The 15,333-nt window shown below is 46.3% G+C and overlaps 2 protein-coding genes across 2 annotated transcripts in view; one reads left to right on the top strand and one right to left on the bottom strand.

Moving 5' to 3' along the window:
* The window catches only part of mrpl23 (mitochondrial ribosomal protein L23), a 53,735-nt gene that overhangs the window by 34,865 nt on the left and 3,537 nt on the right, over positions 1-15,333 (bottom strand). The window contains exon 3 of the mRNA XM_080437805.1: positions 2,003-2,085. Within this exon, the coding sequence (XP_080293931.1) occupies positions 2,003-2,085 (83 nt within the window). The remainder of the gene's footprint in view (positions 1-2,002; positions 2,086-15,333) is intronic.
* Positions 11,210-14,293, top strand: LOC308091564 (putative E3 ubiquitin-protein ligase HERC4; the record flags this gene model as incomplete). The annotated part of the gene is made up of 1 exon (XM_080437228.1): positions 11,210-14,293. One exon carries the CDS (start codon positions 11,210-11,212, stop codon positions 14,291-14,293), a length of 3,084 nt encoding a protein of 1,027 aa, XP_080293354.1.

A 15,333-nucleotide genomic window follows, 5' to 3' on the forward strand; every position in this document is an offset into this window, starting at 1 on the left:
TGTTGCAAAAAGCTTGTTTGTATATTTCTGCTCAATGCACTGTGTGTTTTGATCCAGGTTAACGTTTGCAGGGTTTTTCTCTGCACGCCGTGAGCCCTTTGCGTTGAGTAAGGTGAATCGACAATGAAGAATTGAAATGGACTCACATCGAAAAATATGTGTTTCTTTCATGCAGACTCCCCCTCCCCACCAACCCCCTCTCCGCCCACCTCTTGCCCCATCGACACACAGAGAACTTTCACATAACACTCGCAAACGCAAGCACAAAAATTTCTCCTGCTTTGGGATTGTGGTTTGGCAGTCGGCTATCACGTTACAAATCCCAGGCCAGAGTGGTAGCCATGGCAACGTCTTCCAAAATACCCCTGCCGCCCAAGGAGGGAAGAAAGGGTCGTTCTGCGCCCCTCTCGCTCTCTCTCTTCTCCCCATTCGCCGTCTTTTATGCTGCCAATGGAGTGGAACTCCTGACGCAGGCAGGGATACCTACTCTGACGCACCTCGGGATCGCCAGGGGCCCCGGAGTCTCTCGCCTTCTTTTCTCCCTCTCTCCCTCTCTCTCTCTCTCTCTATCGTTCACTTGCTTTCTTCCCTCCCGAGGGGCTTTCCTTTTCCCCGAGCTTTTAAAGACACAACCCTAATAAACACAGCCTTAATGGGTCCTGCACCATGTAACAGGGCTAGGCGCCTCTCGCCCTCCCGCCCGCCTCACATCTCTCGTCTCTCTCTCTCCAGAGTTAGAGGGGGCTCCTCGTGGCCCTTCAAGGCCCCAAACTGAGGGGGCTCGTGCCTCGCTCGTCCGGCCCGTCCCTCTCCTCCTCATGCAGACACCCCCTGTCCCCTCTCTCTCTCTCACTGCTCTTCCATGAGCTTGCAAATTCCTAGCCTTGTAAAAGAGCCTGCAAAAAAGCCCATGCAAAACCCAAACCGTTTCCTCCATCGTAAAAAGCCAAGAGGATCATTTAGTCGATGACATAACACGGGCCAAGCTCTATGATCATCCCCAACTGTTAAAAAGAAAGGGGAGGGGAGGTTGGGGGTGGGGGGGGGGGGTTGCTGTAGGTTGTGTAACTCTGTTTTGCCCACTCCGGCCCTGAAGCCATACATTTAAGTAAGTACCATATGTATGTGTGGAGAGAGTGTGGAGTGTCCCGGGACGTTTGGAGGTCAGAGTGCTAGAGCAGCAGATTGTCAGATAAGCAGCTGTGTGTGTGTTTGGGGAGGGGGTGGTGGTGAAGGGTGGGGGCTGGGTCAGGCACGCTAACCACCGCCGCAGCTAGCCCCTCGAAGACACTCCCGTTGCTGGGTGTCAATGGCAAAGCTGGCTAGCTTGAATGCTAAATTAGCCGGTAGCTGCTAACGCCTGCTGGTGTGGCCTCTGAGCAGAATTAATTTGACATCGTGCAGCTTAAAAACATGCTCCCATCTGGGACACACTGGTGGCTCAACCAGTTTAATCTCAACATACTGGGTTCGATTCCCGGGCTCAAGACCGGCGATGTGCTTCATCCGTGCTCTCTATCCTCTCATACCTCAGTAAAAAACAAAAAGCAGAAGTGCCACACAAAGAAATGACTTCATCTTCTCTGTGCATGCAGCAAACTGGAAAAAAAGCAGTTGTCTTGTAGTCTCGAGTCTATGAGTTTCCCGGGGGTAGTAATATTCCAGTGTTGCATCTTACCTACCTGTAAAGGTCTGTGTCAAAGCAAAACGGATGACCTGGTATGGTGGATAGATAATCACTCACAGTACTCTCAATGTAGCTTGTATTTCAGTAGGCCCTTCTTTGTTGAGGAAGACAGCTCAGCTCTGAGGGACACTGGTGGCATACTCATGGCTTTGTCAGTACCCCAGCTGCCTGTGTGTGTGTGTGTGTGTGTGTGTGTGTGTGTGTGTGTGTGTGTGTGTGTGTGTGTGTGTGTGTGTGTGTGTGTGTGTGTGTGTGTGTGTGTGTGTGTGTGTGTGTGTGTGTGTGTGTGTGTGTGTTGGGCCCGGGCACACTCACCAAACTGTATCCGCGTCCGGACTGCTCCTATAGGAACGTTGTAGATCTTCTCCAGGTAGTTCCTCACGTCACACTTGGTCATTCTGTCCAGACGTGCACGGAGACAGAGAGGAGGACGGAATCAGGGAAGAGAAAACATGTGAGCCAGAGAAAAGAGGACAACAGGAGTTATGGATACTGGCAAATGCTGTGTGTGTGTGTGTGTGTGTGTGTGTGTGTGTGTGTGTGTGTGTGTGTGTGTGTGTGTGTGTGTGTGTGTGTGTGTGTGTGTGTGTGTGTGTGTGTGTGTGTGTGTGTGTGTGCATGTGTGTGCATGTGAGGGTGTTTGTGTCAGGACTCTACATAGCTGGACTGCTCGCAGCACATAACTCTACGTTCACTTCATTGACACAGGAATGATATATATTATGGCCAAACTGACAAGACACTCCCCATAAACTATGCTATTATTTCCCCAGCTGTAACTGACAGGGCACTCCCCTTATATAAAGCCATATTCAGCTCTTATTGTCCAAGTCGAAGAGAGAGATGCGAGTGTTGGTTCATCCAATTAGCTGTCTGGATGCATCGATCGCGCCCGGTGAAACCCTACACAGGAAGCGGGGCCTGGCACCAGCATACGGGCCCGGGGACCATCCCCTGCTCCGGCTTGGCCTCCTGGGCCAAGCAGCATGTGGAATGGATTGATCTGGCCAGAGGAAGTAAGGCTTTTAACTGCTAATCAATCTGGCCAATTGGATTAGCTCAGTAGACAGCACTTCCCAAATGCGTCTGACAAAGTGCTTAATAGCAACGCTTGCGGTTTGACTTGAGTGCCTCAGATATGGGGGTCTTCCGATGATCTATCACCTCATATACGTTCCATTGATAGAAGTGACTTCACGTAATGGGTCCCTCTTTTTTTCCTTTCTAAATGGGAACAACGTGACACCTCGAGTTGTAACGGCAGAAACGTGCGTGCCGCAAAAAATTTTTCCCTGAGAAAATCCCTACAGTGAACACAAGGGTTTCCTTGTAGTTAAGCGGGTGACGTAACGGCCTTAGCTGCATGCCCTATGAACAATAGCCTTAAATAATGACACTTACGCAGACATAATTCACAATTAGGACCAAGACACAAAGTCATTTCCTGTAGTACAACACAGGCTACACTTACTGACATAACAAAGCTGGCATTGAGACCAGCTAGACACAGTAGTAATGCTGGACCAATAATTAGCCAGAGACTTTGTGATTTTTTCCAAATAACCCAAACCCACAATAATGCCCCACGGCGGTACCGCACCGCCAAGAGAACAATACACGTTTGATTTCACCATTTCAGGAAGCATGCGGCTCCAATAACGTGACTGCTCTGGGGCAGAGAGCATTTTTTCTCTCTCTCTCTCTCCCAGACACCATCTACATCCAAGCTCGGCATTTCCCACATTAAGACAGTGGCCTTTCAGACAAGAGGAGAAATAAGAACCCCCTCTGGGGGGGGTAAAAAAAAAAGTCTCTGCGCCAAAACCGGCTCAACTGAGGGAGACCACATATTTGAGAAAATGGGTGAAGTGAACTCATTTGGGTCTCTTTGGCCATTTCTTTCCCTTTGAACCGGTCCAGAGGAGAGAGAGAAGGGTTTCCTAAGCGACGCCACCAACAGATGCACCTCCGGGGTCCGTTTGCACCCGTCCCACCCTCCCTCTCTCTCTCTCTCATCATCTACCCTGTCTCACAGTGTGTGTGCCAGGGGGGCGGTGAAGCAGAGCAGAGTGACTGGGGGTACTTGAGCTGAAGAGAGGTGGAAAGAGGAACATAGAGAGAGAGAGAGCAATTGTGCAGAGAGAGGGGGATTCCTAGAAAGCAGAAAGGGAGGGGGGGGGGGGGAGGAAAGGAAAGGAAGAGAGGGGAAGTGGCTCAGGGACTACCAAGTCCCCTCTGGATCATTAGAGAGAGAACACTGATCCTGATTAAAGAGGGGAGCGATCTCTAAATCCCCGCTGCCACTGCTACTACGATTAGCCTGCTGCCTCTGCCACCACACATGCGCATGCCCCACACACACACACACACACACACACACACACACACAGCCACATCACACACAGTATTAAGAAAAATGCACAAGCACAGTCATGTTTGCTGCTTGCTTATGTGTGAAATGCCGCACAATTTTGCACGTGCTACAATCAATAAATCTGATTAAATGCTGCATGAATCGAACGTTCTAACGCATGACTTTCTTCCAAACAACAACCTGGTATCGAATCATAATAACAGGAAGCCCCCTAGGCTGAAAGTCTGGCAGAGATGTCAAGATATATAAGATAAATCAGGCTAAACTTAGACAAAAGCCATGGTAACTCCAGGACTGAAGCAGGAAACATTTGATCATCATCATAATATACACACCCATCTGACACCAGAGGCTAGCCTTTCACACTGTTATTCTGCCTCCTTAACTGCCCGGCCCTGCCCTCTCAGGAAGAATGAATACCTGTCTTCTGCAGCTGCCACGGCTAAGGGCATCGGTCCTTGGCAACTGGTATATATTTATACACAAATGCGCATGCTACACACATTCCCTGTGGTAACACAAGCCAGGGATGAGGAAAGGACTGCACAAAGACAAAACGGACGAAGGGCATCAGATAACACACATGATGGTTTTAGGTTCACACATGTTCCACTGTTGCCGAGCAGTTTTGAGAGGGATAAAGCTGGCAATCGTTTGTGGCGGAGCCCCGAAGCAAAGTAATCAAAAGTTGTTGTTTTGCTGGGCATTGTGGGAGGGCGAGGTGAAGAGAGGAAAAGACATAGGGGCCCAAATCTGATCTGAAAAGCTGGCCAAAAGGAAAACTGACGCCATTGAACAACAGACAGTTTTTCGGAAGGAAGGAACACAGTGACCCTTGCGTCTTTGTCTTTGCCCACCTGTGACACTGTCGTGCTTGAGAAACAACGTAGCAGATTTGTCGGGAGTGCAGCTTAACAAGGCACATTTCAAAACGTGAGCCCTCCCCGTGCCACAATGATACTTGCTAGACGTTTCCTATTGTCCGATTTAACCTACACCGTTCTGAGCCAAAAGGGATTGTGAGTATCAGTTCCAGTAGGTTAAGATGGTCTGTTGTTTTCACCTGTGCTGGGAGAAAGCATGTGAGAGAAGTGGGTGAAAGGCCACAGGTGCACAGCAACATTTTATTATTCATACAACTCAGAGTCTAAAGAACAGTCCTATACGGGTAAATGTTTGAGGAAAAATAGAAGTGGATAAGAGGGAGCAGACGTAGCTTTGATGGTGATTGAAGAAAAGCTCAAAGATGATTCCCTTTATTCATTTAACAAGACACAAGAAGGATGCTCCTTACAGCAAAATCCATCCAAATTACTCTGCAGTCTCTGCTCTTTCTCAAATGAAACAAATCATCCACACACACACACACACACACACACACACACACACACACACACACATACACACAAAATAACAACAACAAAAAAGACTAAAGGGACTACACGCTGACTCATGTCACTAAGTGATAAGCATCACATAGCATCAGTAACACTCAAAAGGCAGTTCATGCAAGAGCGCACAAGCTGCATGGGGCATGATGGGCCTTCCCAGTGCGTACTAGCAATAATTTCATTTTCGCTAAATTTTTCCGGTCCCAACCATCGGGAACTTGATGCGAGTTCAAATGCCGTGAGATGTCTATCCGGGCCTCGCATTAATAAAAGGCAGAAAAACCTCAATAAACACACACACACACACACACACACACATAGCTGGAATGTCCTGGTCGCTCGCAATGTTGTGGGTTTGAGCGAGCCTCGCCTCCTTTGTTCGACGTAAACCCCTCTCTCTCTCTCATCTTAAATCTAATCTTAAAAAACCCACAGTCGGGTAAACACGCGAGGCAAACGGAACAAGCGTGCACGCACGGGCATGCGAGTGCGTGTCCATGCGCAAAAACCTGCGCGCGAGCGCCAACATCAAAGTGCATTGTGTCGGAGGGGCTTAGCGGTGAGAATGAAACAGGAGAGTTGTTCTCTGCGTAGATGAAAGGTGAAAGAAAGCCGCTCCTCATTGTCAGGCCAGCCCATTGTCAGGTTCAGGTTAGGATTCGCGCACTCCACTACCTTAACCCTCCCATCCACCCACACAATACACGCACAAAACTTGCTCAACACCAAATATCAAGATCATAATAACACGACTTTGTATGGACGGGAAGACATTAAGGAACCTGAGACCGGGCAGGGAGAAGGGACCGCTGAGGCGCTGGGACTGTTACCCTGTCGAAGCATACGAGCGGTGTGTGAAGGATTAGATTTATTGTTCGGGTTCTTTTGGTCTGACAAAAGCACCGAAATAGATCAAAGAGCAGGTCACCAGGAGTCACTTAGCTCCTTACACAGAGTGAGAACAGTAAAAAAGACTCAAACAGTTAGTTATATTCCACGACTCGCTCCGCTACATGACATCCTATGACATAAACGCAAGTCAATCTGTGTAAAACAAGACCAAAAGCAGTCTGTTTATGGAGTGGAGCAGGGGAAGGGGAAACAGAACGATTGCCATGGCGATCAAAACGCTGTTTGGTCCACTAGGGACAAAACAGTCAGCAGAGAGTCCATGGCCCAATGTCTGAGAAGGGACAAAGTTATATTGTTATGGTGTTGAATGCTACTGGTAGTAGCAGATAGGCAACATAATACTGTGTTGTATATCTGCTAGCATTCAACCTGTGTGTGTGTGTGTTACTGTGTTGTATATCTGCTAGCATTCAACCTGTGTGTGTGTGTGTTACTGTGTTGTATATCTGCTAGCATTCAACCTGTGTGTGTGTGTGTGTGTGTGTGTGTGTGTGTGTGTGTGTGTGTGTGTGTGTCAGATGTACAAGATCGACAGGCGAGCGTGGGGGTGGGTGATTATGTGTTTGTGTTGTGTATCTGCATTGGCTCCTCTCCACGCCAGGTGAGGCCTGAGATGTGTGTGTCCGTGTGTGTCCGTCTGTCCGTGTGTGTCCATGTGTGTGCGCACGCGCGTGCGTGCGTGCGTCTCTAAACCCTAGAAACATGATGTTCCGCCTGTAGGGCATAGGGAACGCTGACAGACCACAAGAGATTGGAGGAACAATCAAAAGGACTCAATAATACTTCCCTCCAGCAGGCAGAGATGGAAACGAGAGCGCTGCACACAACCGACCTGTTTCTCAAACAACAATGGATACAACCAAAGAAGAGGGGATTGGTTTTGGATGTGTGTTGCAAAATTAAGTGCTCAAAGGAGAACACAATAAACAGAAGAGCTGAGGGAGGAACCGACTGTGTAGGTGCGCGTGCATGTGTGTGGGTGCGTACGTGCGTGCAGGGGAAGGCAGATGAACAGAGAAAAGTGGAGAAAGCAAGGAGGATTGAGCATAGTGTATCAATGCCTGGTCCTCCCAGGTGCTTCTGAGACAAAGGCTGCGTTGTTGTGTTGCTCCCGTGTGAACGGCACCATTACTGCCTCTCATTAACAGCTGTTCAGTAAGTTCCAACACTGCCCACCGGCCTCCTAGCCTCCTCGGGACATACCACATGTATACCTATAGGGTTGCCCTGACCTCAGACATACATATTATATACCTATAGGGTTGCCCTGACCTCATACATACATATTAGGCATGTAACGATTCACCCAACACACAATACGATACGAATAACGATATTAGGTTCACGATACGATTTTTCACGTTTTTGTTTACACAAAATTATTTTCCAGACAGATGAATTGTATTTATTTAATTATTATTTTTTACAATACTGCGTTTCCTCTTATCCTCTTTTCAATACAGTAGCAAATGACTGAAAACGTTTGATCAATTCTCTTTGTATTTTCTTTTGCACGTCTTTTCACATGTCACTGACATCACTGACGAATCCTTGGTATCTTTGTAACCAGCTCGAACATAATGGCGTACTACGTCCGTGCTACTTCCGTGTTGCATAACAGTGACATTCACTGTCGAATCCTTGGTATCTTTATCGTAGCTTTGTTTCAACATGTGTTGATCAGCAGCGTCACTACCAGCTGTATTTTGATTTTTTTTCACGCTAATGAAACACTAAACGGGATTATTATTTCATGTCAACATTCAAGTACAACTATCAGAAGATATAACCCAAGTAAAGTAATGTGTCACTCTGCAAGTTTAACTAATGTTTTCCACCTGTCCAAATTTTCTTCTGGCTATTTTTTGCATCGCGATTACATTTTTATTTAATCGATTTAAATCGTCACCAGTTTGAACCAATTTTAAATGATTTACGATAAATCGTTACATGCCTAATATATATATATACCTATGATTGCCCTGACCTCAGACATACATAGTATATACTGTACCTATAGGGTTGCCCTGACCTCAGACATACATATTATATACCTATAGGGTTGCCCTGACCTCAGACATACATATTATATACCTATAGGGTTGCCCTGACCTCAGACATACATATTATATACCTATATGGTTGCCCTGACCTCAGACATACATATTATATACCTATAGGGTTTCCCTGGCCGGCAATCTTCAGTAACTAGTGAGCAAGGGGAGGGGGCGGGTGCAGGGATGGGATGGGATAATAGTTATTATCGTTTGTCTTGATAAAATAAAAACAGATTTAGAATTTCTGTGAAATTGTCCGCCATCATACACTTGGATCAATTTGTTTTGCTGAGCTGCATTATCCGGTTAAACCCTCTATACTTAGTAAAACTGACCATTTTTCACTCTACACCAAATCTCTTAATCTACAAGCTCACAGCTTGTAGATCGGCTGTTTTGGGAAACGTTCCACACCAGAATATGGATGCCAGAGTTCAAGCGGTTGACAAAAGTAGCAATCGCAATTATTTGGCCACAATAATCATGACATGAAATGTTCATATCGTCCCATCTCTGGGCGGGTGGGGGGGTTTCTGGCTCTGTAAGCGTGCGTCCCTCAGTGCTCTACGCGGACGACCGAGGACGATGACAAGCACAAAAAGTGTGTGAAGCACACGCTTGGGGTTTCAGTAGCATATCAGTCAGTAATGCACCTCTCCCAGGCCAGGCATCAAAGGCTGTAGGGAAAACACCCATACGCCCTTATATACACACATGCACCCTGCACTTACCCATTCGCTCACACACCCTTCTCCCGGCTCACACCGACCCAAAGCCACACATGTATGCAATGCACACACACACACACACACACACACACACTCACTCACACACAAACACGAGCATGCACGGACTCACTGACACACACATGGACACACGCACAAATTACATAAGCACCCTAGGAGTTTGGCAGCGACGTCGAGGTAGGAATGAGAGTGGGAGCCCACGCACCTGGATGAATAGATTACAGTGTAAGCCCCACTAGAGAAGACTCAAGACGATCTTGCCTCGAACTTCAATTTATCTCCCCCAGTGTGGGCTGTGTGGGCCTCCGATCGCCTGAGGGGAACCGCTAGCCTCACTGACCTTGGCTGGAGGGGAATGGTCACCGTCGGGTCATCCCTACTTAGTGGTGATTAGTATGGGCTCACTCTAGCACTTTATGACAGAAGATATATCAGTCAAAAACCACGGGGTCCTACGGAGAATAACACCACATCTTGTGAGGGGAACATTCCCATGCAAAGTTAGTGGGCAGTTAAGGGGTGTTAAGTGTAACGCACTCCCCTGACCTCGAGCCTTGGATCCATATCAAGAACATTTTCACTTCTACGACTTTTTTACTGTACCACACATTAATACCGTTTTATCTGTGTGACTAACGTCTAACGTCTGCCCGTTGATAGCATCCTCCCACTCTTTTGCGCGCTATAATAGCAAACAGCCTCACTTTTACAAATACCACCTCCACGTCAATGCTTCCCTTGTCATCAGTCCCACACAAGTTCTACTAAAGATAGCAATAGAGGTAAAAGGAGCCGTCTAACATTGTGGGCTGATGACTCACATTTCCTTTTGTGAGGTTGGCACACCACCCGGTGGCCAAGATGGTCAACTACAGCAGCAGCTCAAAGGACAAGGCTGGTGTTTTTGTTTTGTTTGTTCATATTTGGCTCTTTACATTAAATACATCATTGTCAACACAGGGATAATATAAACATGAAGCTTATATAGATATAGATATAACAATTATTGCATGGATTAAAGTAGACCTACTTCCAGAGATGGGCAGTATTTACATTAACTGTGTTTAAAATCCATATTTAATAACTTTTGAGTGTTTTGTCATTTGCATTTTCCTGGGTGGGAAACGCAATTTGTAACTAAATTATTGGAGGGATCGCAATGTGTGTATTTCAAATATTAATGAATTGTGTAATTTTATTATATCAGATTAAATCAATTAAATAAATTCAGCCATTTCTCACTGAACGTCATTATAGGTCAGAAGAATAGAGCAGTGGTTCTCAAAGTGGGGGTCCTTGGGGTGGTTCCAGGGGGTCCCCAGCAAAATGTGTTAATATATCATCATTTTAACCACTTCATCCATATTTTATACTCTGCTATTCAAAAATAGCAGATAATATACAAGCGCGCTATGAGCTTGTAGATCTATTTTGAAAAAATCACGTTTTTTTTGCAAATCTTTGAATAAATATGTCTCTGGCACAAAGTATATATATCCCTGGAAGAAAATATTTTGAGATGGGGGTCCATGGCAATTCTCAACCTGTGGGCCAGGCAGTGACGGCTCGTCTATATGTGCGATGCGGGTGCACAAAAGGGACACAGGCAGACAGACGGATACATTGATCTCCATATATGGGCATAAAAGGAACACAGGCAGACAGACAGACAGATACAGAGATCTCCATAAATGGGCATAAAAGGGACAAAGCAGGCAGACAGACAGATGCAGACATCTCCATATATGGGCATAAAAGGGACACAGGCAGACAGATACATTGATGATGTCAGAGCGTGACATCAGCAGTCACATCAACAGTGTCAGCAGTGACAGAGTGTGACATCAGCAGCCATATAACCGACCACTCATCATGCAGTGACAACTCAGCCCTGATATCAGATAAGGCCTTAAGCAGCATCCGACGACAACATCCATATCGACTTGACACACGTCATCCCTCATCCGACCGACTTCACTAAAAACAAGTCTTCAGTGAGCACCGAATGCGACCTTTCCAGAACCTCTCCACAGTAAAAGAAGATGGCGCTATACTGCTGGGGAGATAGACAAGATGGACAACAGAAGGCCTTAACCCCTGTCCAGTGGTCATGGAGCAAACCTGAAAAACTCGTCAGCATCGCCTGCGGGAAGCAACACACTTTATTTCTCACTGGTCACGGCAATGTTTTGTCACATGGAAACAATTCCAAAGGACAACTTGGTAGAGGGCACATTTCCAATCCAAAGTCACCAGGACGTGTGGAGGGTCTTAGTGATGTCGTGGCAGTTGCTTGTGGTAAGGATCACAGTCTAGCTCTGACCCGCTTTGGGGTTGCGTTTGCCTGGGGGGCAGGAAGTGATGGACAGCTGGGTGTATGTCCCAGTTGTCTGTCCAAACTTCAAACACCAAGGCCTGTTCCCATGCCACTGGACATCGTGGTGGTGCAAGTTGCCTGTGGAGACTCCCATTCTTTGGCCTTAACTCTAACGGGAGAAGTCCTCTCATGGGGCTTGAACAGTCACGGTCAGTTGGGTCTGGGGAAGGACATTGCACTGCAGCCAACACCCGTCCCAGTGCTCTCTCTTACTGGGATAGCAGTGAGCCGGATCTCAGCAGGAGGATCACACAGTCTGTTCCTCACTCTTCCAGGCTTGGTGTACTGCTGTGGTGCCAACAAAGACGGCCAACTTGGGCTCAACAGGGTAGACGAGAGGGGCAGGTTCAATGTCTGTGCCGTACCTGCCCTCAGAACATTAGAAGTGTCCCGCATGAGCTGTGGAATGGCCCATTCTGCTGTTTTAACAAAGAATGGCAGGGTATTCACCTTTGGAGAGGGAAGCCAAGGTCAGCTTGGGCACAATTCCACTGCTAATGAACTGATACCCAGACAGGTACAGGGTTTTGATGGCCCTGCCCTACAGATTGAATGTGGCAGCTACCACACTCTGGTGTTGGGGTCCTCTGGCCAGCTGTGGTCTTTTGGAAGTGGGGGGGAAGGTCAGCTTGGAACTGGTAACCGTCTGGAAGGCAGCTTGACACCCAATCTGGTACAACTGCCGCGGCCCATTGATGAAGCAGAAGACATCGTTATAGCATCTGGGTGGAATACAAACTTTGCTTGTGCTGCATCTGCTGAGAACTATATAAACTATAAGGACTTTATATATAATGTTAGGATATTGAATTTGCATTTGGAGAAGCCAATCGGGAGGTTAGACAAGATGAAGCTGCAGAAATGGCTGGCAATGGACAAACCCGACGAAGAGGCAATTGTGTCTGTACAGATGATGTTTTTTAACAGTTCATCCCTTGTTGCACACTTCACAAAACACAGTGGCCCGCCACCATCAGCTACAAATGCTTTAACAGTGGACGTTGACACTGCTGCCCAGACATTTGACCAGTTGCTGCGAGTACCATGGTTCAAAGAAAGCGTAAAGTTTGAAAATCTAATCAAAGGGCTCATGGCTTCAAGAGCTGTCCTGAGATCACCAGATATCTTCATGATTCTTCTGACATGTCCACTTCTCCAAGAAGAGGAGAACATCATGAAAATCGTGGTGCCCCTGGCAGTCTGTATAACAGAGCTGAATGAGCAGACCTTAGAAACACTAAGAGGCTGGTGGACTTCACTAACGCCCTCAAACTCGAGGAAGCCCATCCTGTTGTTCAAAAAGGCCCTGTCCTTCATGCTGAAAAGTGGTCATTTGCACACTAACAACCTAGGGATCAAATACCTGCTTGAGGTCCTCAAACTGTTCTACAAAGCAAACAAATCTGGGAAGTCCCCAAAGCTCCCACTGAGTACCTTTTATGTGGAGGTAATCCCACTTTATGTGAATCCACATGAAGATGTATTTTCTTGGCGTCAGTGTGCAAGGTGGGAAGATGAAGAGACGCCAGCCATCTTTTGCCGCTACCCATTTCTGTTAACCCCTCGTTTGAAGCTTGCACTCTTTGATGTTGATTTACACAGATCAACGATATACACACACCATTTTGACAACTTGTCTTCATTGTGGCCTGCTGGAACATCGCCAGATATCCCAGACGCTACCCCTACCCAAGACTTACAGCTGAAGGTGAGACGGACACACCTTGTGGAGGACACCTTCAGACTACTAGGTGCAGCTGGCCACAGATCTTTCCGGAGTAAACTAATGGTGCAGTTTGAGAAGGACTTGAAGCTGACTGAAGTCAACAGAAGAGATTTTTTCTTCCATGTGTTTGACGAGTTGATGGCTCCTGAATCCCAGATGTTCATGTACAATGAGACCCAGACACTAGCCTGGTTCCCCTCCAAGCCTAGAGTTGAGGTGAAGAGCTACTACCTGTTTGGGGTCCTCTGTGGCATGGCTATGATAAACAACATCATCAACCACCTGCCCTTCCCATTAGCCCTCTTCAAGAAGATGCTGAACATCAAACCCTCATTGGACGACATGGAGGAGTTTGAACCTGGAGTTGCAGAGAGTTTGCGTTGCATCTTGGAGGACTACACTAATGACAATGCCTTCAATGACATTCTGATGACTTTCACGGCTCAATGGGACGGCAGAGATGTTGAACTTGATCCAAAAGAAAAAGGAAAGTCTGTCACAAGCTTAAACAAGAAGGAGTTTGTTGATGCCTATGTCAACTATGCATTCAACACATCTGTGGGGAGAGTGTTTGAGGAGTTCAAGAGAGGCTTCTACAAGGTGTGTGACAGAGATGCAGTGGAATTATTCCAACCAGATGAGTTACAAGAGGTGATGGTGGGACGAGAACACTATGACTGGGACATGTTGAAGCAGAACACTGTGTATGAAGGGGAGTATCACGCCAATCATCCCAACATTATCAACTTCTGGGAGGTGTTTGAAGAACTGACAGACGATCAGAAAAAAGGCTTCCTTTTATTTGTTACAGGTTGTGAACGTGCACCTATTGTGGGTATGAACGAGATTAAGATGAAAATTGCTGTCCGGCCTCAGTCCACCGAACTACATTTCCCAGAATCCCTCACCTGTGATTCCCTGTTACTACTGCCCACCTACCAGAAATACCCAGCTAAGAGGACACTACACAACAGGCTTATGGTAGCCATCAACCATAAGAGAGGCTTCTGGATGGAAGGATGAAATATAGAATAAGTCAAATCACAGCCAGGGTCATTGAGAAAACACATGATGGAAGCTAGCTACTCTTACAGTAAACCAGCCATTTGACACTCCGGTTAGAACTGCAAATTCACTCCCAATCTTCTACCGTAAACTGAAGACTAATTATACGAGTCATTTCTACAGAACAATTGATAGATTATGGATCAGAGCTGTATTGATAATTTGAGGGGAAATATGTCCTTTGGAATAACATATCGTCTCTGTTGGGTAGAAACCTCATATGTCCAAAACTGTTACATTTCAGGATTCAAATGAAAAAATAGCAAAAGTAGCAGATCTACAAGCTCAAAACGAGCTTGTGGATCTGCTACTTTCGATGCTTTTGTGTGATGCTGTAGTATGATCAAGTAGGGCATTCATTTATGAAAAAACACAAAAAGTTCAAATATGGAAATGAGAGGTTTCTGCCCGACAGCAACGATCCTATCCACTGTCCTACATCAGGATTGAGCATGGAGTAGCTACTGGACACAGATTTCATCCAGACTGCATCCTCATCAGATGTAAGACTGGTAGGCTATTGTGTTCTTCAGGTGTTTCCTCCATACGCATGCATGCACAAACACAGTATGCATAGACAGGTGTCACAGGTCTCTCTTAAATATGAGACCCAGTCCCTTTTTTCAGTAAAAACAAACACTAGATGAGGGTCTCACTACTTGACTGTTTCAATCATCCTGAAATATAATAATTATGAAGTAACCAGGGTCTCACTATACAGTTTGGTGAGGGTTTGAGCTATACTGAAATAGGCTATAAATATGAAGTGGAGTGTTTGAACGATACTGAAATAGGCTATAAATATGAAGTGGAGTGTTTGAACGATACTGAAATAGGCTATAAATATGAAGTGGAGTGTTTGAACGATACTGAAATAGGCTATAAATATGAAGGTGAGAACTATACCATTGGATGACGGTTTGAACTTACTGAAATAGGCTATAAATATGAAGTAACAAGGATCTCACTAAACTGTGAACAACCCTCAAATATACTGT

The sequence above is a fragment of the Gymnoscopelus braueri genome, assembly GCF_963280865.1.
Source record: "Gymnoscopelus braueri genome assembly, chromosome: 9".
In the NCBI taxonomy this organism is placed as follows: domain Eukaryota; kingdom Metazoa; phylum Chordata; class Actinopteri; order Myctophiformes; family Myctophidae; genus Gymnoscopelus; species Gymnoscopelus braueri.